At 44.6% G+C, this 24,921-nt stretch overlaps 1 protein-coding gene across 1 annotated transcript; it reads left to right on the top strand.

Moving 5' to 3' along the window:
* Window positions 1–258: 258 nt before the first annotated feature.
* On the top strand, window positions 259–24,352 carry dnah10 (dynein axonemal heavy chain 10; the record flags this gene model as incomplete). The annotated part of the gene is made up of 73 exons (XM_080495361.1): window positions 259–481; window positions 2,277–2,434; window positions 2,587–2,817; window positions 2,959–3,149; window positions 3,241–3,439; window positions 3,543–3,737; window positions 3,910–4,080; window positions 4,413–4,589; window positions 4,673–4,831; window positions 5,119–5,344; window positions 5,435–5,599; window positions 5,700–5,907; window positions 6,007–6,163; window positions 6,275–6,754; window positions 6,855–7,013; window positions 7,096–7,212; window positions 7,326–7,428; window positions 7,534–7,712; window positions 7,813–8,024; window positions 8,141–8,297; window positions 8,404–8,637; window positions 8,722–8,844; window positions 8,955–9,188; window positions 9,292–9,515; window positions 9,617–9,886; window positions 9,977–10,160; window positions 10,274–10,408; window positions 10,558–10,710; window positions 10,829–11,017; window positions 11,212–11,358; window positions 11,565–11,756; window positions 11,886–12,004; window positions 12,103–12,261; window positions 12,387–12,522; window positions 12,641–12,763; window positions 12,847–12,978; window positions 13,066–13,282; window positions 13,388–13,507; window positions 13,610–13,755; window positions 13,834–13,986; window positions 14,079–14,339; window positions 14,417–14,589; window positions 14,659–14,752; window positions 14,853–15,020; window positions 15,156–15,344; window positions 15,472–15,643; window positions 15,725–15,928; window positions 16,004–16,084; window positions 16,210–16,407; window positions 16,539–16,700; window positions 16,796–16,970; window positions 17,187–17,368; window positions 17,642–17,778; window positions 17,859–18,076; window positions 18,172–18,393; window positions 18,525–18,672; window positions 18,771–19,050; window positions 19,163–19,392; window positions 19,484–19,757; window positions 19,863–19,967; window positions 20,073–20,227; window positions 20,313–20,467; window positions 20,859–21,042; window positions 21,130–21,330; window positions 22,076–22,285; window positions 22,405–22,500; window positions 22,599–22,770; window positions 22,860–22,991; window positions 23,089–23,300; window positions 23,407–23,574; window positions 23,699–23,879; window positions 23,955–24,100; window positions 24,206–24,352. The coding sequence occupies 73 exons, from the start codon at window positions 259–261 to the stop codon at window positions 24,350–24,352; spliced, it is 13,089 nt and encodes a 4,362-aa protein (XP_080351487.1).
* Between the last annotated feature and the right edge of the window lie 569 nt (window positions 24,353–24,921).

Raw genomic sequence — 24,921 nt, 5'->3', positions numbered from 1 at the left:
CGTTTTGTATAAACATAGACCTAACTGGAGACTTTTCTCTCTTTCTATATGGATAAATGGATGTAAAGGCATCCTGTGGGGTGCCTTTCAGTCCACACTCAGGGAACACGTTACCCTGCGCCACTCGTTACTGTTTCCCTAACAACGCCAAACTTCATCGCGCGCCGTCCTAAAGTTGGACGATATATGCGTTTCAGCTGCGAGAACGTTTTTTTTTTTCCCCCATTGAAGTTTAGTTTCCACGATGACATAACAAAAATGTCCCACGGAGATTTACGAGAGGAGGCGATCCGACAGATCGCGTCAGGCGGCTTCGGTCTGGACCCGCGCTGCTTGGACGAGGTGTTCCGCCGCGGCGACGGAGACAACGAGCAGAAAATCATCCAGTACTTGAACTCCGTGACCTCGGAGGACTCGCCGTCATGTCTGTCGTTCTTCAAAAGCGTCATCGAGGAGGAGGTTGAGGCTGAAGTGGCCGCAGGTGAGCTCGCGTCTGTGATCGTGTGCGTAATAATGGCCCTGCGTAAAAAAACACCAACAAGAGCGCCTCAAGTTTGCACTGCGACTTGAGACTCCCGACACACACGTGAAACTGCACTGACACTGTTCTACTGTTTCAATAAAAACATTTCTGATATAGAATTCACAATTATTTGTATATAATTCAATTAACTGTCCTCTTTCTAACATCCCAGTCCTGTATTTCCCACTGTTGACATTGAATTTCTAATTCTTTTACGACCATGTTTACTTTTGCCAGAGAAAACACGTCTCGCCTCATCAGACCCTGGGGCAGAAGTTACCTGTGGTACAGATGGAGAAAGCTCCTCTCATGTGAGCTTCGCCATTTATTGACGATTTTGCTTTTAATGAGTGAATAAAATAACTTGTTTAACTTGTACCTGGTTTTGCATTTTCCAGAGGACTGACTTAAAAGCAGTCAACCAGCTTGAGATCGACGTGGCAGTCAACCAATTCCCAGAGAGATTTTTGAAATCCCGCATTATAAACTTGATCAGAAACACAAGTGGTGAGTATTATTCTCATGTGTCAGTGGCAATGCGTATACCTTTGTCACGATGCAAAAAAAAAAGTCTCATATAAAGTGGATGGGAGAGGCACCTCACTGAGCAGATGAAAGGTTATAATAAACTTGTGTTTGATGTGAGAAGAGAGGCAGACACACAACATTTCCTCTGGAAAATAAAATAAAACAAAATAAAATAAAATAAAATAAAATAAAATAAAATAAAATAAAATACAATTGAATTGAATTAAATTTTCTGCCATTTTGTTTGGCCAGAGTTTTCTTTGGCAAGTCCCGTTCTGTTGGGAACATGGACACAAAAAAAGCACACGCCGAACATTCAGTAATATGTTGCTTTGACTTTTGCTAATGATCCTGCGAACAGTTTGCAAAAAAAAACGTGATTCCCCAACACAGAGCGGGTGGGAGAGGCACCTCATGGAGGAGATTAATGACATCCTCTCATTGCCGTCTGTTGCAATGGAGACGCCTTTGATGGCAGTTCAGAACGACATCAGCGAGAGGCTGGCACACAAGATTTCCTCTGGAATTCATCAGCTTACGTTAAACTATTTTTTAAGACCTGAATACTTGGTAGTAAATAAATAGCAATTGTTGTGATTTCACAGAGCCGATAAGTGAGCCGGTCGATATGAATGAGGCCAATATCATGATGCCAAGACTATTTGATATTGAAATACACAGCGGTCACCCGCTGGAGGTGCTACATGACACGCTTCTCCATGTAAGTATATATATATATTAAAATAAAAAATGCAACCCCCTATCAGCCAGACTGAGCGTTAACATTACATGTACAGAAAGGTTGTTACCAAACTACAACAACTGCATATTTTCTTGTCTCCTGTCAGCTCTATTACCCCTCCATCTCCCAGATGGTACTCAGTGCAGAAGGTGCGCAAAACAAGGCTGCTCCTGCTCCGGGGGAACCCGACGCTGAGGGTGGCCCGGAGAGTTCAGAAACCCCAAATGACGAACTTGTCACTCGACATGACTTGCTCAACAAGATGACCAAGTTTTTGGGAGTTGTCCACACAACTCTGCGACGTCTTCAGGCCGAGGGTTTGTTTCATTAAATGTACCAAATAACGTATTACCTTTCGTTTCAAGGATTTGCCATTATATAAACGTTACGAAAGAAAAAAAGAAATAGTGAAAACATAAAGTTTACTGTCTCAAAAACAATAAAATCGTGATGAAGCGGACAAACTGAGCTCGGCTTTTGCAGATGAGGTTGCCTTGCACATTCCCGAACTGGACTTGAAGCAAGAAGTGGACGCCTTGCTTGCTAATCCCGAGATGGTTGAGAAGTTGGAGCAGTGTGTGATGAACTGGCAGACTCAAATTACCATTGTTCTGGAGGAGCAGCAAAAAAGACAACCACAGGTTTGTGAATTTATCTATTGTGAGTTCGACCTGGATAAGATTAGAAGTATTGTTTGAGAAAAAAACAAAACAAAAAAACAAAACAATGAAAGAACTTTCAGGTCAAGTTTATGCTACACTGCAGAAAAAGTAAATTTTCCTTTGCGCTCCAGGCGCCAGGTCCGCTGGCAGAGCTCGTGCTTTGGCAGGATCGAGCTTCTGCCCTGAATATTGTGAGCGAGCAGCTGGAACAGCCGGCAGTGAAGAAGATCCTGGAGGTGATGACCAAAGCGGATTCCAGCGTCGTTCACACCCTGGAAGAAACCGTCGCCGAACTCGTCAAATTCCGACTGGAGGCAGACGATATCTTTCGCTTCCTCCAAACAATGGAGAGACACTTCATGGTGAGGATGCTGTGCCACAGAGGAATACTGAATGTATTGTATTCTCAGACATATACCACAATGCTTGATCCCTTTTGCTGCCAAGTCTACGGAAATACTGCGACATCTTGTTAAAAGTTCCCAATTGTTGTGTTTTGGTAGAATCTGGCGAACGGTGCAAACTTTGGAATGATCCGGAAGACCATCCGCCCTCTGATGGAGAGCCTGCAAACCGTGTGGATGATTTCCTACCACTTCAAAAGCGACGAACGTATGGTCCCTCTGATGGAGCGCATTGCCTGGCAGCTGTGTGACCGGGTGGCTCGAACAATTGACGTCCAGACCCTCTTCAAGTACGTGCGGATTCTGCCGGGCATTAATATACGGGGACTATGATGGAATTAGATTTTTCTTTCGTGTCTCGATAACGCGTTGCTTCTGGAGCAGGAGTAAGAAGGAGGCCAGATCTCAGGTTCATGAGGCCGAGCGGCTCCTGAGCCACTGGAAAACGTCCTACTTTGACGTGCGCGCCGATATCGAAAAGCTGGGCTGGGATCAGCGGTGGGAATTCGACCGCAAGCGACTGTTTGAGAGGAGTGATTACATGGCGTCCGTCTGCCGCGACCTGTGCAACGTCCTTCAGGTCAGCGCCAATGAAACGTCTGGATTATTGACCCTTCACAACGTGAGTATATCTGGGACTTTGGGAAGTCTGAATGAAGAGTCCTGTTAAACTTGTCTTGCAGATTTTGGAGGAATTTGCCAACTTTTTTGGCACAGTGCCAAGACGTGACTCCACTAAGGTCGACGTGCTTGGTGCCGTGCTGGCCAGAGTGAACGGGCTGGCGTCGCCTTTTGAACAGATCAGCTTTAACCCTTTCAACATGTTAAAGATGAGCAGCTGGAAAACGATCGTTCAAGACTTCAACACCTCAGTTCTGGTGGGTTTAAGTTATTATTGAAATGTACGTTTCTGCATCTTAGAATAACAATTAGGCAGTGAAGTATCTCCATTTTGTCACTTTCAAATTTCTGTTTCACGTATTTAACAATACAAAGGAGGTTCTATATTCATACATACTGACTCTTGATTAATTTCTTGTGTCTCCTTAGGCAATAGACGGAGAAGCCATGAGCTTGATTGACGAGACTTGTAAGACTCTGCGCTCTTCATCTGCTGCCTTTAAAATACTGATAAAATTCGACCACATCCGCTCCAGAGAGGCGATCAAGAGCCATCTGATGAAAAAGTTTGATGACGTCCTGGCCCAGTATATGAAAGAGGTATTGCAAAATCTGAAAGGAGCATTTTATATTGGAATTTGGAGTCAAAAAGACGATATTATCAACGTGTGAAGTAAAGAATGTGTGTCTCACAGTGGGAAATGATGCGTACACGCTTGGTTGATTAACTTAATTCCAATGCGGCATTGAAACTGATTATATGGATCTATAATTCAATTTATTCGATACAGAGTAAACAACACAAAACTAGATGTTACCTTTTTATGCCATACACCTATAAACCTATTTGTTATTTTCTTGTAGCTGCTGTAAAGTTTGTTTTTTCTCTTGACATTGGCTGTAATAAGGAAGTTTCCTCTTCATTGCTGTAGGTCGACACGATGGCTGACATTTTTGAGAACGAGAAGGATAAACCACCACTGAGTAAGAATGAGTCGCCAGTGGCAGGAGCCATCTTGTGGGCCCGATCGCTCGTCCACGACATCAAGCAAACCCTCCTTCTCTTCCTGCAAGAACCAGAGGCGCTGCACAGCCACCAGACCAAAGCTGTGAGTCATCTCATCTTATCGGAGTTGCGTGTGTTGGTATAAATGTCATCAGTATTGATCGACTTCTCCTGTATTCTGCAAAGGCCAAGGACAAGTACATGGAGTTGGCAGCTCGACTGAAGAAATACGAAAAGAAAACGTATGAGTGCTGGTTCGCTGAGACGGAACGCAACCTGCCTCTGCTGTTGAAAAAACCCCTGTTGGCCATTGCTACCAGTGAAAATCCAATCCAGGCTGACGTGGTATATATTTTACACACATTACTTAACTGTAAATGGTATTCCTGTGAGGCTCTGCACCCATTTTTTTTTTTTTCCTATTGATTTTAAGGGTGTGCCATCAGCCGAGCGAAGCCAACAGAGGGATGTGCGATACACCGTGAACTTTCCCCCAACGATAAGACAAATCATTTCAGAAACAAATGACCTTGTGCCACTGGGATTCCCCGTGCCTGGACTGGCCCAATGTGTCGCTCCACAAGAGCACAAATTTGACAGGTGATGGTTTTTACTCGTGTCTGTATTTTTAGGTGGAGACCGAATCTTCCGAAACGTCAGAAGTCGATGTGATCGCCGACGTGACCTTTTTCCATCTTGGTTTTAGATACGTGACTGATCTGAAAAGAATTGCCGGCCGGTACAACTCCGTGATCGGCCGCCTGAGTGACGCACATTTCACAATGCTTGCTCCGCACATCGACGCTGTGCAGACCGAGCTGAATAACGGCTGCAAACGAATCAACTGGAAAACCTTGGGTACCGTGCTGACAGATACTTTGTGACGTTTGCGGGTGTCATCGTCTGATGTTTCATAACTGAAATCTTAATATTTGCGTCCGGTTTTAGGAATCCCCGACTATATCGGCGAAGCTTTTCAGGCCGTCTCCAAGTTTGAGTCTCTCTTCAATCACCTTCACAGTATTGAAAAGGAAATTGATTCCAAGCTTCAAGCAATGGCGACCGCCAACTTAATGAAAATCCCACCTCCGGAGAAATCAAATGACCTGCCAGGTACGAATACTGGATGCTGGTTTTTATTGAATAGAATCCTTCAGGAAAGAAAAAGAAGAAAATTTCAATCATATTCAACTTGTTGTATGTTTCTTTGAAGGTGTCAAGGAGTTCTGTGAGCATATTGAGCGAGAGAGGGCCAAGACATTGAATTTGCTGGTGAGAAAGTATGCTGACATTGGATTCCTCATCCCCAAAGTAGAACATTTAGTCATGGAAACCAGCAGCGGCAAAGCGAAATGCATGGCGGACTATTATGCGCACTGGGAACATAAAGTGCTGGACTCCCTTGTGAAGATGGTGCTGAGGTGACGACGCGACGCATTGAGGTCACTTACTTCGGAACGAGTTGCTGTACCTGCATTTTGCTGACGTGTCCCCTTTTCTTGGTCGACTTCTGCTCTCAGTAATGTTCAAGCCTTGAACGTGGCGCTGATGGGAAGCGCTGCTCTCTTTCAAGTTGACGTCGTTCTGTCGGCCCCTAAGGTGGTGCTGCAGCCAAAAAACAGCGACGTCCACTCGCTGATCATGCAATGTGTCAGAGACTGTGTGGAAAGCACCAAGGTTGGGCCTCCTAACGATCACCACTGAAACAATCTGTATTGAAATATTGCTTGTGATGTGTTACTGACACCGACTTAACGGTGTTACTGTTTGTTTGTTGTTTTTTTAAAGCAATTTGTGCGTTGGAAGCATGGGACATGCACCGAGTGTCCTCCGGTGCGCGTCGGTAACGAAGAGGAGTTTGTGACGTTCACCTTCTGTGGCGACGTGCTTCAGCATCCTCAGATCACTGAAAGTGCCACCAGCGTGTCGCAGAGCGTACAGCAGTCGCTCGTCTCTGTGGATCGGTACCTCCACCACTGGAAACGCTACCGGGCCCTCTGGGAGAAAAACATAACCGTCGTGAATGAGAAGTTTGCGGCGAAGAATCCATCCTGCGTCACGTACGACGACAAGCTGCAGTTTTTCACCCGCGTTCGACAGGAGGTGGCGCTGGAGCCTCCTTTTCGGAACGAGCACGTCATCCGCCTAAACCTCGGGGCTCTGATCGTCACGGTGCGGCAAACCGCCGAGTCCTGGATCACGTCACTCTGTGGTTTTCTTCACAAGCCGGCCAAAGAGGATCTGTTCAACTTGAGAGCTGAGCTCATGGTGCCGTATTGCGCTACTCTCTTCAAGGACTGAGTTCACTCTTGTCATTAAAAAAGAAGTCTTATGAATGTTTTTTTCTTATCTTTTCCTCATTCGACAGCAACTCACAAAGAACCTGCAGCAGAGCCCTGATGATTTTGAAGCCCTGAAGTCCGTTCTGAGCACCGTCTCCACTATCAGGGATACGTCTTTTGAAGTGGAGATGAGATTCCTCAGCATTAAAGAAAGATATCGGACCCTGGCCATGTACAGAGTGGAGGTACGACGTGTCCATTGTCGAATCGTTGTCTTGAAGGTTGATATGACTTGCAGTGGTTGAGCCTCTGCTTCATGTCGTCAAGGTCGACGTGGATGAATTGGATCTTTTGGCCAACTTTGAGCAGATGTGGAAGGATCTGTTCACAGAATCCAGACAAGTGGATCGCAGTCTGAAAGACGTCAAGAAGTCGTTTACTGTGGTAAACATCAATTCTGTCCAAATTTATATTAATGGATTTTTTAATTTAAATAACAAAGAGCATAACTATGATTTCTATGACAACTTTTTTTCCCCCGTACGTTCTTCTAAAAGATGACGAAGAAAAACATTGACGACTTCAAGGAAGAATTGTTTATATTTGCTGAAAGCTTCCACATGCATGGCCCGGGAGCTGTGGGAGACGATTTGGAAAAAGGTACTTGTACATTCACATGCTGAAGTTGCTGTATCCATAACAATACCATATTACATGTGAAATGTAGAATTGTAGTGGAGAAACTATGTTTTTTTTTGTCTTCAGGACTTACAATTATGGAAAAATATGAAGCAGATCTTGAAAAGATGGTGACAGCACAACAGGACCTAACTAATGCAGAGAAGCTTCTGGACCTTCCTATTACTGCCAACCCAGAGATTGCAAGCGTTCAAAAGGACATGAAGGCATTGGGGCAGATTTACAACATATATAGAGATCAGAAGGTGAGATGGGATTGTTGTCCGTCGAAGATCAGAAGAGGATCTGACAACATACCAAAAAATGTGCTTGACATCTTTTTTTATTTTAATTGTGTTTTTCCAGGATGCAAAGACAGAGTGGTCACAAACACTCTGGGTCCATTTAGACATCCAGGTGTTACAGGATGGTGTTGAAGGTTTCATCAAAAGATTGAGGAAGCTGCCTAAAGACGTGCGAGCCTTGCCCGTTGCCTTGTTTCTAGACGGACGCATGAAAGAGTTCAGGGAGTCTCTCCCTTTATTGCTGGACCTGAAGAATGAAGCTCTTAGAGACAGGTTTGAAGACTGATTTCTATCAGTCCAGATGTAAAACAGCAGTATTGACAATATGTTTTCACCAAGGAAGTCCAGGTATAATCTGTATAATATGAACAAATGTCTCTCTGCTTTAGGCACTGGAAGGAGCTCATTGAAAGAACTGGAACGAGCTTTTCCATGAACTCAGACACATTCACCCTGGAACACATGTTCGCCATGGAACTGCACAAATATGCAGACGTCATCGGGGACATTGTCACTTCTGCCGTGAAGGAGCTCAGTATCGAAAAGGCAAGATTGATCTGACATTGGCATTTACCATGACTTGTGTCAGTGCATCGGTACCGTCGAAGTTTGTGTTACATGTTGTCATTTGAGTTTGTGTGTGTGCCTACAGGGAGTGAAGGCGGTGGCGGAGACCTGGGAAAACACGAAGTTCAGTGTGGTTTCATACGTTAAAGGCACCCAGAGACGTGGTTCCATCCTGGGTGCTGTCGATGAGGTCTTGCTGAATGTGGACAACGACATCCTGAGCTTGCAAAGCATGGCTGGCAGCCGTTTCGTCGGACCTTTCCTTGGCACCATTCAGCAATTGCAAAAAGATCTGTCTCTAATCAGCGAGACTATCGAGGTCAGTGAGTCCGAGTCAGCTCTGCTCCCTACTTGCGTTTAGCTCGCGAACAAAATCTTTACAGAGAAAATGTATTCGGCACAGGCATGGTTGTTGGTGCAACGGAAATGGATGTACTTGGGGAGCATATTTATTGGTGGAGACATCTGCTCACAGTTACCCGAGGAAGCGAAGAAGTTTGACAACATCGACCAAAAATTTAAAGACGTGAGCGTTGCTACAATTTTAACCCGATTCAATTCAGTTTCCGTTTATGTGGATGTGAAAATAATGTCGTCTCTTTTGTTTGTTTTTTGTGTGTGTGTGTGTGTGTGTAGATAATGAGCAGCACCATGAATAGCCCAAACATTAAGCAATGTTGCTTGGTCCCAAACCGGCTGGCGGATCTGCAGGCCCTGAGCGACGGTCTTGGGAAGTGCCAGAAGAGTCTTAATGAGTACCTGGACTCCAAGCGGAACGCGTTTCCTCGCTTCTTCTTCATTTCAGATGATGAACTGCTCAGTATTTTAGGGAGTAGCGACCCAACTTGTGTTCAGGAGCACATGATCAAGGTACAATATGAAGTAAAAAAAAAAAAAGAAGTAGAAAATGATATATCAAATATATCATGTAAGTGTGTGTTTCTAAGTGTGTGTACTTTTTTCCTTCCGTCAGATGTACGACAACATAGCATCTCTGCGATTTGATGCTGAGCCCAACGGGGAGTTGTTGGTTGGAGCGATGGTGTCGGCCGAGGGTGAAGCGATGGAGCTGAGAAAACCAGTCCCGGTCCAGGGCAAAGTGGAGGAGTGGATGATGGAGGTGCTCCTGGAGATGAGGAGGACGAACCGTCTCATAACCAAAGAAGCGATATTTCACTATTGTGAGGACAGGAGCAGGTGTGTCTAAGAAGCTTTGCTCCTATGTGTGATTTCCCAATGTGTCTGTGGGCGAACGGTAAAAAAAAATTAGTAAAAATCGTCCTTCCCGTGTTTCTCAGGGTGGATTGGATGTTACTGTACCAGGGCATGGTCGTACTGGCTGCGAGTCAGGTGTGGTGGACCTGGGAGGTGGAGGACATGTTCAAGAGCGTGAAGAAAGGGGAGAAGCACGCAATGAAGAAGCATGCCGAGAAGATGCATCAGCAGATCGATGAGCTGGTGACACGCATTGCTCAGCCCACGAGGAGGAATGACCGACGCAAGATCAACACTGTGCTTATCATCGACGTCCACGCAAGAGACATTGTGGATAGCTTTGTCCAGAACAGGTAACATTCACCGACTGTTATTTCGTCTACTTACAAATGACGCCACGTTTAGTTTTGACACAACGAAATGAACATCATGTGTCTTTGCAGCATAATGGATGCACGGGAATTTGAGTGGGAAAGCCAACTGAGATTTTATTGGGAACCGAAAACCGACGACCTCTTTGTGCATCAGTGCAGCGCGTCGTTTTCTTACGGCTACGAATACATGGGCTTAAATGGCCGGCTGGTCATAACTCCACTGACAGACCGAATTTACCTCACGCTCACGCAGGTCTGACGTGCTTTCCGGCTTGCCATCGCCTAACTTGACACATAAATAGTTTTGTTTGTGATCCCAGGCTACAAAATGTTTTTTTTCTAAGTGTGTGTGTGTTTTTAATGCAGGCCCTGTCCATGTACTTGGGGGGTGCTCTTGCTGGACCGGCTGGTACCGGAAAGACAGAGTCCACCAAAGATCTGGCGAAGGCCTTAGGTCTGCTCTGTGTGGTTACAAACTGCGGCGAGGGTATGGACTACTTGGTAAGGCACCGAAACAACTGACGGGTTTCTAAAGAAATAGTAAAAGTAAAAAGAAATTGTATCCCACAACCTTAACCCTGTGATGTACTGCAGTGCTTTGGTGCTCATGCTGATACTTTAAACATCCCCTGCTCTCTCTGTGTTTGTAGGCTGTGGGTAAAATTCTCTCTGGCCTTGCCCAGTGTGGCGCTTGGGGCTGCTTCGATGAATTTAATCGTATCGACGCTTCGGTGTTATCTGTCATCTCCTCCCAAATTCAAACTATCCGCAATGCTCTCATTCTACACCAGGAAAGATTCCAGGTATGTCTGTTGCCGTTATGTAAAGATTATTATAATTTTTTTCCCCTGCTATATTCAAGGATCTGTTTTCAAAAGTTTGCTTAAACAATTTTTATTTTTTTTTACCAATGCACATCAGTTTGAAGGCCAGGACATCCGCCTGGATGACCGCATTGGGATTTTCATCACAATGAACCCTGGCTATGCGGGACGCACGGAGCTGCCGGAATCAGTCAAAGCCCTTTTCAGGCCGGTGGTGGTCATTGTGCCTGACCTCCAGACGATCTGTGAGATTATGCTCCTTTCCGAGGGTTTTCTCATGGCCAAGGTACGCGTGCACACAAAAACAAAGGAGAGCTCTGCATAGGGACTCATATATTTGTATTTTTACAATAGTCTCCATTTGTGTTGGAGATTTAAAGATTATGCTTTGTCTTGGTCATTTTCTGATATTTTCTTCTGCTGATTGCAGATATTAAAAAATTCACAAGTTCATGAGATCTGTGTTTTTCTCCTTCTCAGGCGTTGGCAAAGAAGATGACAGTTTTGTATAAACTGGCCCGTGAGCAGCTGTCCAAACAGTCTCATTATGACTTTGGCCTGCGAGCACTTAAATCTGTTTTGGTGATGGCGGGAGAGCTGAAGAGAGACTCCTCAGACCTCAGTGAGGTAAACGTTTTTATGTTTTATTTACATCTTCAGCAAATTGAAACTACAATTATTTATCATCCATCTGATTAATGTTGAACTTATTATGTAGAATACGCAAAGTATGTAGTGACAATTGTGTCTCGATAAAGCGCCGTCACACGACCGCATGTCATCAGTTTTCTATCTTTCATTAATCACCTTACCCGTCATTTGCGTTTGGTCAGGATGTGGTGTTGATGCGCGCCCTCCGGGACATGAACCAGCCCAAGTTTGTGTTTGAGGACGTCCCCCTGTTCCTTGGGCTGATCTCAGACCTGTTCCCTGGGCTGGATTGCCCCCGGGTTCGCTATCCCAACTTCAATGATGCTGTAGAAGACGTCCTGGAAGAGAATAGATATCTCACACTTCCGAACCAGGTCCTTCATCGACGACAATTGTAGAGTCATGACAACTGATGTTTACTGCCGAGAAATATTTTGCCCAATGAAATATTTAACACTTTATTATTATATTTGATGATCACTATGCGCTGTTTGTGGCATCAGGTTGATAAAGTGGTGCAGATGTACGAGACCATGATGACCAGGCACACCACTATGATTGTGGGCCCGACAGGAGGAGGGAAGTCGGTTGTGATCAGCACATTGTGTCAAGCTCAGACCAAGTCAGTGTCAATAACCACACTTTCCTGAGTGTTGTTGTTTTTTTGTTTTCTTGTTTTCTGTGTGGATGTTGCTACATTTCGTTCTATCTCGTCTTCAGGTTGGGATTACACACTAAGCTATATCCACTGAATCCCAAAGCGATGAGTGTGACTGAGCTATATGGAGTTCTGGATCCTGACACTCGAGACTGGACTGATGGGATCTTGTCAAACATCTTCCGCGATATCAACAGACCGACGGACAAACAAGAGCGGAGGTAGAACGTTCACGAGAAGCTCAATTCAGTCCTTTCACTCAAACTAAATTACAAGCAATGTAGTCCGGAGAAACACTGGGAAAAGCAGCAAAGCATTTCTGTGAAAATATGTCTTTGACTCCCAGGTACATCCTGTTCGACGGGGACGTGGACGCTCTCTGGGTGGAGAACATGAACTCAGTAATGGATGACAACAAGCTCCTCACTTTAGCGAATGGTGAACGAATCCGTTTGCAGAATCACTGCGCGCTGCTGTTTGAGGTTTGTCAGAATTTGCCCCCCCCCCCCCAAAAAAAAAATCCAAAACAAAACACTGTTCTCAAAATATGAATTACTCTATGCAACTTTCAGGACTCATTGTAAATATTTACTGCTACAGGTGGGTGACCTTCAGTATGCTTCCCCGGCTACTGTTTCGCGCTGTGGAATGGTTTTTGTTGACCCCAAAAATCTGCGCTATACCCCATTCTGGAAGAAATGGCTGCACACCAGGCCTGCCAAAGTATGTGTGTTCATGATTTTATTCTCTGTAGTAGTTTATAGGTTAATAATATCTGAACAAAGTCTTTTTTTTTCTTCCTCCAGGAACAAGCAGAACTCAACAGACTGTTTGATAAATATGTGCACAGCTCTATCGATATGATCGTAGATGGTATTGATGATGGCAAACAGGGCCAAAAACTGAAGACTGTTGTCCCTCAGACAGATCTAAATATGGTACGTTAATTCCATTACTCTATGGTATGTTTCAGTGTTTGAAGTGTAGGGGATTTAATTGAAGTGTACGCTCTGATTTATGTTCAGGTGACTCAGTTGTGCTTCACACTGGATGCACTGCTGGAGCAGAAGAGCAACAGAGTTGAAGTCCTGGAGGGTTACTTTCTTGAAGCTCTGTGCTGTTCACTTGGTGCTACATTGCTGGAGAGTGGCAGGATCCAGTTTGATGACCTCTTAAAAAAGCTTTCCTGCCTCACCCCGGTGTATGACGACAATACCCTGGCCGGACCAGGAGAGATACCAGGTACAATCTAATGAATAATGCAAACAGGATTCACTATAGAAATGTTACTTCTTCAAGTACATGGGAGTATGGGATTTTTAATAATAAATCATTGCATTCTGACAGGATACCTCCCAACTCTGTATGATTTCCACTTCGATGGGACACAAGAGAAGTGGGTTCCCTGGAGCTCTCTGGTCGCCAAATACATTCATAACCCTGAAATGAAATTCACCGATATCTTAGGTATTTTTTTTTTAACTATTGTGAATCAAGGACTTAAAACAAACGTGAATACATGTACCCAAACCAAAATCTTTCATCTTCAATATTTCTTTTTTGCTTTAGTGCCAACTGTTGAGACCACAAGAGCCAACTGGATCCTGGAACAGATGGTGAAGATAAAGAGGCCAGTGCTACTGGTTGGAGAGTGTGGCACGTCCAAGACCGCCACCATTCACAACTTCCTCAAGAATGTTGACGCAGATACGAGAGTACGTGTAGTCTCTTACGATGCGAATACGTCTATTCCTAATGTCATTGTCATTCAATTATATTTGTTTTCTTTATAGATGACTTTGACCATCAACTTTTCATCCAGAACAACTTCATTGGACCTGCAAAGAAATCTGGAGGCCAATGTGGAGAAAAAGACCAAGGAGACCTACGGTCCTCCTCCGGGGAAAAGACTATTGATCTTTATCGATGACATGAACATGCCAAAGGTACTGTACCTCTTCACACCTCTCAGCCAAGACTTATGTTCCATATCTGAGGCATGGTAGTACGTACTTGAATGTCTGAGGTCTTCTTTCAGGTGGATAGTTACGGCACACAACAGCCGATTGCACTGTTGAAGCTGCTGTTGGACCGAGGGGGCTTATATGACAGAGGGAAAGAACTTAAGTACAAAACCCTCAAGGATCTTGGCTTCATTGCTGCCATGGGTAAAGCAGGAGGAGGAAGAAATGCGGTGGATACTCGCTTCACCTCACTGTTCAGCGTCTTCAGTATACCTTTCCCAACAGTGGAGTCTCTTCACCTGATCTACGCTTCCATTATCAGAGGTCATGCCAGAGTAAGTGCACCTTTCAAAGTCATCAGAACAGATTAAAATCTTGGACATCTTGACAAATAAATGTATTTTCTTTTCAGCCATTTCAAGAGGCCATACAAACGGTTTGTGATCAGGTCACCTCCTGCACACTGGAACTATACAACATGATCATCAAAGATCTGCCTCCAACGCCATCCAAGTTCCACTACATTTTCAACCTTAGAGATCTGTCAAGAGTTTACAGTGGACTCGTCCTCACCAAGCCTGAGAGGTATAATATACAGTAGTAGATTCACAAGAAGACTGTGCTTCTCTGATCTTTCTGGTTTGTACTCAACAGATATCTGACTGTCGACCAGTTTGTTCGTGTGTGGAGAAACGAATGCCTGAGAATCTTCCACGACAGGCTCATTGATGAAACCGACAAAGCTTTGGTAATTCATGACCCTACTTCATGTTGAAAGCGTGGGACAAAAGGAATGTGTGCAACTGTTACTTCAACTGCAATTACTACTAGAGACATTCCCTCCTCAGGTTCAAGGTCACATCAAGAATTTAATTCAAGAGAATTTCCCATCAAACCTGGAAGCGGTCATGAAAGAGCCAATACTTTTCGGAGACTACGACACGGCACTTCAAGAAGCTGACACAAGGGTTTATGATGACTTACAAGACTATGATGCCTCAAAGGCCCTCTTTCAGGTATTGCCTGAATATTAACTGAGCCACTCGTTGCGATCCAGGTCTCAGTCTGTATATTTTCGAATATGATACCAATTTCATAGTGTAAATATTTATTATAACCAGTCATCTATGTTGACTTTGGTCCTTTTATAGGAAATATTAGAGGAATACAATGAAAACAAGTCAAGGATGGACCTGGTCCTGTTTGATGATGCTTTGGAACATCTAACGCGCATACACCGCATAATTCGCATCGATCGAGGCCACGCCCTGCTTGTTGGTGTCGGGGGCTCTGGGAAGCAGTCCCTCACCAAGCTGGCGGCCTTTGCGGCTGGCTGTGAGGTTGTGAAACATATGATTGTTCAATTGCTTTTTCATAGAATAGTAGACAATAGACTGAAACTATTCTAAGATGTTTTCGTGAATGATATTTTCAGCATCTTCTAATTCTACTCCCTGCCCATCCTAGGTGTTTGAGATTACATTGAGCAGAGGGTACAATGAAAATAACTTCCGTGATGACCTGAAGGGACTGTACTTGAAGCTTGGCATTGAAAATAAAAAGACAGTGTTTCTGTTTACTGACGCTCATGTTGCCGAGGAAGGCTTCTTGGAACTTATTAACAACATGCTGACCTCAGGTCTGATACCGGTCTTGTGGCTCTAACTCAGTCGCATTCTCTTAAGAGTTATAGCTGCAATAACTTTACACTCTCCTACAGGGATTGTTCCTGCTTTGTTCCCTGATGAGGAGAAGGAACCACTTCTGAACCAGCTTCGCGATGAGGCTCTCAGGATGGGATCCGGTCCCTCTAAAGACAGTGTGTGGCAGTACTTTGTCAACAAGAGTGCCAACAATCTACACATTGTTTTAGGAATGTCTCCTGTGGGAGACACCCTGAGGACACGCTGCAGGAACTTTCCAGGTGGGAGTAAGTCTTGGGCAATGAATTAATAGACGTAGATGTTTTGCCGCTGACTGAACTTTTTCTCGCTCTCAGGACTGATGAACAACACTGTGATCGACTGGTTTTCACCGTGGCCTCCGCAGGCACTGCTCGCTGTGGCTCAGTCTTTTCTCGGTCTGTAAAGACACATACTTTTTGAAATGCTTTTCTTGTCTGAAATTTTGTTGTGAGACATTTAGACAGGCATGTCAGACATTTTTGAGTGTTCAATTTCCATCACATTTGGGTTTTTTTAACAGGTGAAAATCCAATGATCCCTGAAGACCATTCTGTTGCAGTTATTGAGCATGTATGCATGGTCCATCAGTCTGTGGGTGACTACAGCAAGCGATTCTTGCAAAAGCTCAGACGTTGCAACTACGTCACCCCAAAGAATTATTTGGACCTCATTAGCACCTATTGTAACCTCTTGAAGGAAAAGGACCAACATACCTTGGGTAAGAAGATAAGAAACGCTTTGAATTCTGCATCTCTGCTGAAAGTATTTGACTGGTGCCATGAGTACTGTGCTAAAAATGTTTGTGATGATTACAAAGACTCTTGACTTTTTCTTTATTTAAAATTTTAGCTCAGTGCAAGCGTCTGGAAGGAGGCTTAGATAAACTAAAGGAAGCCACTGAGAAGCTCACTGAACTGAATGTGAAGCTCGCAGATCAGAAAATCATCCTCGCTGAAAAGTCAACAGCATGCGAAGCCCTGCTGGATGAGATTTCTACAAATACAAGCGTTGGTCAGTGTGAACCTGCCTCTTCTAATTCACGATCGTAATGCACACTGTGTACTTTTTTTTGCTCTCTGAAAACCAACGGTTACGTTTTGTTCCAGCGGGGGAGAAAAAGACTCTGGCAGAAGACAAAGCCAAAGAGATTGAAGAACAGAACAAAGTCATAGCTGTAGAGAAGACAGAAGCTGAGAGTTCCCTGGCTGAAGCTCTTCCAGCCTTAGAGGCCGCTCGCATTGCTCTCCAAGGCCTGGAAAAATCTGACGTCACTGAGATCCGGTACACTCCCCTTCATGGCCTCAACGTCCACTCGGACTGATATAACCTTAAATAATGTATAAAGAGTACTCCAGAAAGTTTGCTGAAACACCAATCAGTGACGATCATCCATGTCTTAACACTTAAACTTTATAAAAGCTGCATCAAGTCATTGGTTAATTCGTCCACTCACCCTCATCGGTCCCGTTCATCTTCTTCCACTGACTCTTTGTACAGATCTTTTGCCAAGCCACCCAAACAAGTGCAAGTAGTGTGCGAGTGCATCCTGGTGCTTCGTGGCTACAAAGAAATCAGTTGGCAGTCAGCCAAGGGGATGATGTCCGAAGCCAACTTCCTCCGTACACTGATAGACATGGATTATGACTCCATCAATAACACCCAGGTCAGGACCGTCAGAGGTAAGAGACCTACAATTCATCTTCTCTGCTGCTTTATATCCCGTCTGGGGTCGTGGGATACACACCCCCGGGGAGGATATGCAAACTCCACACAGAGAGGCCCCGGCTAATATTTGAACCCGTGGCCTGTTCACTATGAGGCGAGTTTGTTAACCACTGTGTCACTGCAGCAGCCCCAAACCACAAACTGTAGATAATGATGAAAATGTCCCTCTCATGTTTGAGGTATTTACAATATCTCACTGCTGTTTCCTTTGCGCTTGCCGTGACGAGGCTTCCTCAAGAACCTCCACACAAGCCTCGAGGAGATGCAAGCCATCAGCAAGGCGGGTTCAGGAATGCTTAAATTTGTAGAGGCAATCATGGGTTACTGTGAGGTTTCGAAGCAAATCAAGCCCAAGAGAGAAAAGGTAAATGCTAAAAGCGGTGTTACACCCTCTGATAGCTGGACAAAGACACGTCATAGAACCGCGATGATCTATTTCTCAAGGTGGCCCGCCTCGAGAAGAACTTCTTCCTGAGTAAGCAGGAACTGGAGCACATTCAAAGTGAGCTCGCTGATCTCCAGAAAGAACTGCAGGCTCTCGGCGACAAGTACAGAGCAGCTATTGAGGAGAAACAGTTGCTCCAAGAAGAAGCCGAGCTCATGGAGAGAAGGCTCGTCGCCGCTGACAAACTCATCTCCGGTCTGAGCTCTGAGAACGAACGGTGAGGGTTTGAAAGACAGTAGATTTGGTACTGAAGCCCCGAGTCAGCTCGTTCAGAATGTTGATTTTAATCTGACCCTTTTTTTTGGTTCCCAGGTGGAACAAGGACCTTGAGGAGTTGAAGGTGCGTCGTGTGCGTCTCCTGGGTGACTGTCTGATCTGTGCTGCTTTCCTCAGCTATGAGGGGGCCTTCAGCTGGGACTTCAGGAATGAGATGGTGTACAACACATGGACCCAAGACGTGAAGGAAAGAGGCATCCCTTTGAGTCGGCCTTTCAAAGTGGAACACCTTCTTTCTGATGAGGTAGAAATCAGCAGGTGAGTACGATTTGAATTTAGTTGCAAACAAAAAATCTATATGCAAGATATTTCTTTGAGTTTGAGTTAAAAAAAAAAAAAAAAAAAAAAACTGTCTGTTGACTGCATGCAAAATGAAATCTTGGCGACAGATGGGATTCAGAGGGTTTGCCTCCAGATGAACTCTCTGTGCAGAACGGGATTCTCACGACCAGGGGGAGCCGCTTTCCACTGTGTATTGACCCGCAGCAACAAGCCCTCAACTGGATTAAGACGAAAGAGGAAAACAATAACCTCAAGGTACGAAAAGGGACACACTTATATATATATTACGAATGTTGAATATTGACTATTCATGACGCGCGGCCCTGACCAGTTGATCAACCACCGTGTCCCAGGTTTCATCTTTCAACGATCCAGACTTCCTGAAACATCTGGAGATGGCCATCAAATATGGCTTCCCGTTTCTAATCCAAGATGTGGACGAGTACATTGACCCTGTGATTGACAACGTCCTGGAGAAAAACGTGAAAGGAGCGGAGGGCCGACAAGTCGTCACGCTGGGCGACAAGGAAGTGGACTACGATTCCAACTTCCAACTGTACCTCAACACCAAACTGGCCAACCCCAAATACTCTCCGTCAGTTTTCGGAAAATCTATGGTCATTAACTACACTGGTAGGAGCCATTTGGCGAGACGGCGACATGGCTTTTGTTTTTTAATCTTTCAAACACTATGCTGTGTTGTCAGTTTGTGTCAAGCTGCTCCGTGTGCTTGTGTCACTTGCAGTGACCCAGAAGGGTTTGGAGGACCAGCTGCTGAGCGTCATAATGGGATTCGAGAAGAAAGAGCTGGAGGAACAGCATAAGTGCCTGATCCAGGAGACAAGTAACAACAAAAAGCTGCTGAAAAATCTGGGGGACTCCTTGCTGGAAGAGCTGGCCACATCTACAGGCAACATGCTGGATAACACAGAGCTCTTAGACACGTTGGAAGTGACGAAACTGAAAGCCAGAGAGGTCAGTCTGACTGCAGGAGGCGTTAATTAAGTCCATGGAATGAAATCAAGATCACCGCGACCGCTAATCCATTTGATTTCATCATCTTTAGGTGTTCGAGAAGCTTAATTTGGCTGTAAAGACATCAGAGGACATCGATAAGCTCAGAGACGAATATCGTCCCGCAGCCAAGTGTGGCGCTATCCTGTTTTTTGTGCTGACAGAAATGGCTTTGGTGAACACCATGTACCAATACTCGCTGGCGTCCTACCTCGAAGTGTTTGACTTTTCGCTGCGAAAATCTCTGCCCGACGCCATCCTTCCCAAAAGGCTAGAGAACATCATGAACACGCTGATGTACAACGTTTACAACTACGGATGCACAGGTCGAAAAACAACAACAACAACTCATGTCGAATAATGAAAAATGTTATAATCAAAACAGGTTTATTCAATATAAATATTTAATCATTGTGATTTTATATCTCTAGGGCTGTTTGAAAGGCACAAGCTGCTCTTTTCTTTCACCATGACCATCAAACTTGAGCAGGCACAAGAGAAGGTGACTCAGGAGGAACTGGAATTCTTTATGAAGGGTGAGACAAGTTCAACGTTAATATTCAAGCAAATTACAGGGAAGGGGGAAAAAAAACAACCAAATACGTACAATAACTTCACATGTCCTTGCTTCACGTGCAAAGGTAATATATCCCTGGAGAAAAGCCAACGCATAAAGCCGTGCGAGTGGCTTCCAGATCAGGGCTGGGAGGACATAATCAAACTGTCACAGCTCTTTCCTGATCCGTTCGGCTCGCTGCCCGACGACATTGAAAGTCTTCCTACTGAGTGGATGTCTGTGAGTGGCCCCAACCTGAGAGACTGCCGCAGCGTCACCGGATCAACTGAAACTGATTTCAGTTCTCATGTTTACCTCTCCCCAGTGGTATGACTTGGATGCGCCAGAACAGACAACATTTCCTTCAAAATTCAAGGAGAACCTGTCGACCTTTCAGAAGCTGCTGCTGCTGCGCTGCTTTCGCGTGGATAGAGTCTACCGAGCTGTGACGGACTATGTCACCGTCACCATGGGCGAGAAGTGAGACTTTCTCTTTTCTAGATATACTGTACAACTGAAGCTTTCTATGATCGGCACATATTACATATCTTGCATGTAAAACCACAAGGTACTTAAAAAATTTGCAAAAGTTTTAGAAACCAAAGATGAAAATACTTCAAACAGGTCATCTGATTTTAAAACAACACCCATGTTTAACAGTTCAATGCACATCTTTTAGACCATGCTGGACAAGGTAGGCCATTGCAAGCATATGTGGCACACTTCTTTTGTGTTTCGGCCTCTTTAAGAGCTTTCAAGCAAACTAAACACATTTTCTAAACCATGCAGACAGTTCTTGTTTTCTTCTCATTGTTTCAACTGAAGGAAATCAATCCCTGCACTTTTCTTTGTTTCTGTTTTTAATGCTCAGATACGTACAGCCCCCTGTGATCAACTTTGATGCAATCCATGAACAGAGCACACCTTTCTCCCCCATTGTCTTCATTTTGAGTCCCGGCTCTGACCCCGCCAACGACCTCATGAAACTAGCAGAAAGGTCAGGCTTTGGGGGAAGCAAGTTCAAGTTTCTTGCAATGGGCCAAGGCCAAGAAAAGGTACGAAATCCTTCCCCGCAGCTGCTACTGAATGTGACACATATATTGTGAAGCGATTGTACAGTAAAGGTGTTGTCTCCTGTAAAGGTGGCCCTAGAGTTGTTGGAGAAGGCTGCGGCTCGCGGTCAATGGTTGATGCTCCAGAATTGCCACCTGCTCGTGAAGTGGCTAAAAGAACTGGAGAAGGCTTTAGAGAGGATCACCAAGCCCAACCCCAACTTTCGCCTGTGGATTACGACAAACCCGATTAATGATTTCCCCATTGGCATTCTGCAAAAGTCCCGGAAGGTGAAACATGTTGTCCATTCATCTCTCTCTCTTTTTTTTTTTTTATTCCAACTAAGATGGCAACCAAAACCTACTGAGTTGGCAATACGTGCAGCATTTTACATTTTTTTACTTGCTCTTAGATGAATGGTGATGCCATGTTCTCTCACTACAATGCATAAATTCTACCCAGAAGTACGGTGGCCCTGAAGTGCAAACCACAACACAAATGAAAAAACACAACTGCAAATTCAAAAACACAACACAAATGAAAAGACACAACAATAAATTGAAAAAACAACAACAAAATGAAAAAACACAACAACAAATTGAAAAACACAACACAAGTTAAAAAACACAACAACAAATGTGTTTTTCATTTTGTTGTTGGGCTTTTTCAATTTGTTGTGTCTTTTCATTTATTGTTCTGTTTTTTCATTTGCTGTTGTGTTTTTCAATTTGTTGTTGTATTTTTTCATTTGTTGTTGTGTTTTTTCATTTGTGTTGTGTTTTTGAATTTGCAGTTGTGTTTTTCAATTTGTTGTTGTGTTTAATGATTTGCTGTTGTGTTTTTGAATTTGCTGTTGTGTTTTTCAATTTGTTGTGTTTAGTGATTTGTTGTTGTGGTTTGCACTTCAGAAGGATCACTTATGGAACATCTCAGTGTCTGAGCTGCTTCAAACAAGAGATGAAAGTGTAATAACGTGTAAAAACACCATTTTAATTCAGTGATTTTTAAGTTGTCGTTACGTTTTCACGTTTACAGGTGGTAACAGAGCCTCCTAACGGCCTGAAGCTGAACATGAGGGCCATATACTCTAAAATCTCCAGTGAGGCCTTGACTGGATGTCCACACCCTGCCTTCCGCAGCCTGGTGTACGTTCTGGCTTTCTTCCACTCAGTGGTGCAAGAGAGGCGCAAGTATGGAAAGATTGGATGGAACGTCTCATACGACTTCAGCGAGTCGGATTTCTTTGTAAGTGGCCGGGGAGCCAACGACGTATCAGAAAGGTTTTGTTTCTCTCAGACATGTTTACTGAGGCGTAAATCTCACTTATAGTTCAGTGTTTTGAACTTTGTAACCGTGCTCAACAGGTGTGCATGGAAATCCTCAACACGTACCTGACCAAGGCTCACAGCCAAGGAGAAAGCAACATACCATGGGGAAGCCTGAAATACCTTGTTGGGGAGGTATGGCTGAACTTATTTCATAATGCAAACTGAAGTGTGTCATACTGTTCTGCTGGTGAGGACTGTTGTTTACGTCGGCCGGTATATCGTTTGATCAGGTGATGTATGGCGGGCGAGCGATAGACAGCTTTGATCGCAGGATCCTGACGGTCTACATGGACGAGTACTTTGGAGACTTCCTTTTCTACACCTTTCGACAGTTCCACTTCTTCAAGAACCAAGACATTGATTACAAGATCCCTCCATATGGACCAATGAAAACATACGTTGGTCGGTAGCCGTCACAGCTTACGGTTTATCCCGCTTTAAAGAACTTTTCTGTCGTCACTGACACAGTTTCACTTTGTAAAATATTACAGATGAGATAAAGAACCTGCCGCTGGCAAATACACCCGAGGTGCTGGGTCTTCACTCCAATGCAGAGATAGAATACTACACACATGCAGTTAAAGACATGTGGTCTCACTTAATAGACCTGCAGCCTCAGACAGGTCAGTTCGGACTTCGTCCATACCTCTAGCCTCATGCTTGTTTCCTTCGAATGCTGTCTCGTGATTCTTCTGTCTCTCTTGGCCTTTAAACCTGCAGGTGAATCAGGTGGAAACGTCAGTCGGGACGAGTACATCGGCCAGATGGCCAAGGACATTCAGAACAAGCTGCCCGATTCATTCGATTTGGATGTGATCCGTAAGAAGTTTGGAACAGAGATCTCTCCGACCTCAGTGGTTCTGCTTCAAGAGCTGGAACGCTTCAACGCGCTCCTGGTCCGCATGCAACTGTCTCTTGCTGAGCTCCAGAAGGTAAGATGATGGGAAACTGACCTTGCACGCGTCGCGTCGCGCCGTGTCGGGTTATTGGTTCCCCCTTTCCACTTTGGAAGTGTTCACATCTTCTCCTGCCCCCCAGGCTTTGAGCGGTGAAGTGGGAATGAGCAGCGAGCTTGAAGAGGTGGCCTCGGCCCTTTTCAACGGTCAGATTCCAGCTATTTGGAAGAAGCTGGCGCCAGACACTCTGAAGTCTTTGGGGAACTGGTCGAGCCACTTCAAGAGACGTCATGAACAGTACAGCTACTGGGTGAGGATCGGTGCAGCGTATATATTAACTCACTGGAATCTCTAGACGCCTTATTCATTCATCTGAAACACAGCAAACAAGCTGAGCTTCATATTGAATATCTGAAATGTGATGTGTCCGCCAGGTGGAACACGGAGAGCCAAAAGTCATGTGGCTGTCAGGACTCCACATCCCAGAATCCTACTTAACTGCTCTGGTTCAAGCTGCATGCAGGGAGAACGGGTGGCCTCTGGATCTTTCAACACTCTACACAGAGGTGACCAAGTACCGCAACGAGGATGAGATCAGCGAGAAACCCCGCCAGGGTAAGAGAAAGACACTGATTAAATGCAGCGCGATCAGAAATGAGGTCTGAGCACTGACAGTCTTCTGCCCTGCAGGCTGCTTCGTGTCCGGTCTGTACCTGGAGGGAGCGGACTGGGACGTGGACAATGGATGCTTAGTGAGGAGCAAACCCAAAGTGTTGGTTGTTGAACTGCCCATTGTCAAAGTCATCCCGATAGAGGCTCACCACCTCAGGTTACAGGTGTGAACAAGACAGACCTTCGTACAATGCTGTTTCTTTTGTCATTTTTTTTTTTACCGTTTCTCTTGAACTGTTTGTGTGACTGTGTATTTTATATTTTTGCAGAACACACTGCGTACACCAGTGTACACCACTTCCTTGAGGAGGAATGCAATGGGTGTGGGGCTGGTGTTTGAGGCAGATCTGCACACCAACATGCATTTGTCCCACTGGGTACTACCAGGAGTATGTTTGTGCCTCAACACCGATTAAAGGGACTTTAACAAGTTTAAACAATTACTTTTAAACATGTTTACACAAAGCCCCTGTGTGGCCGTAGAGAGAAAAGAAATAATAAAGCCTGGGAACGAGATAATAAGTCGTTACCTCATGTTAAGAAAACGAGGGAAAGAGATAATTTAATCGGTGGTTACGAGATTGTAATTTGTTCCCTCACGTTATTAACTCGAGGTAAAGACTTATTATCTCACTTCCTCACGTTCATGGCCACTCAGGAGCTCCGTATGTTTAAACAAGTTCTACAGAATAAACAAAGTTTCTCGACTGAAGAGCCTTTTTCCTCCTACACTGTCGTTTCCTGATTTTGTCACCAGATGGCAGCATAAAATAGGACTGAGCTTTCTATCAGAGCAGTAACTCAGCCGTCATAAGAACTCTCCCACACAAACACTGCTTGTAGCGGTTTCAATGTGCATTTTAGATTCGATGAGATCAGACTTCATTAAACCCACATGGGGAAATTCCGTCATCACAGCTGCAGCTCTGAGCACAATTAGTTAAAGGTAGATGAAGATAAGATGGATAAGAAAGCTGCCCAAAAG

The sequence above is a fragment of the Blennius ocellaris genome (genome assembly GCF_963422515.1).
Source record: "Blennius ocellaris genome assembly, chromosome: 4".
Taxonomy (NCBI): Eukaryota; Metazoa; Chordata; class Actinopteri; order Blenniiformes; family Blenniidae; genus Blennius; species Blennius ocellaris.
The sequence above is the reverse complement of the archived record's forward strand: the minus strand, read 5'-3'. Positions and strand labels throughout refer to the sequence as shown.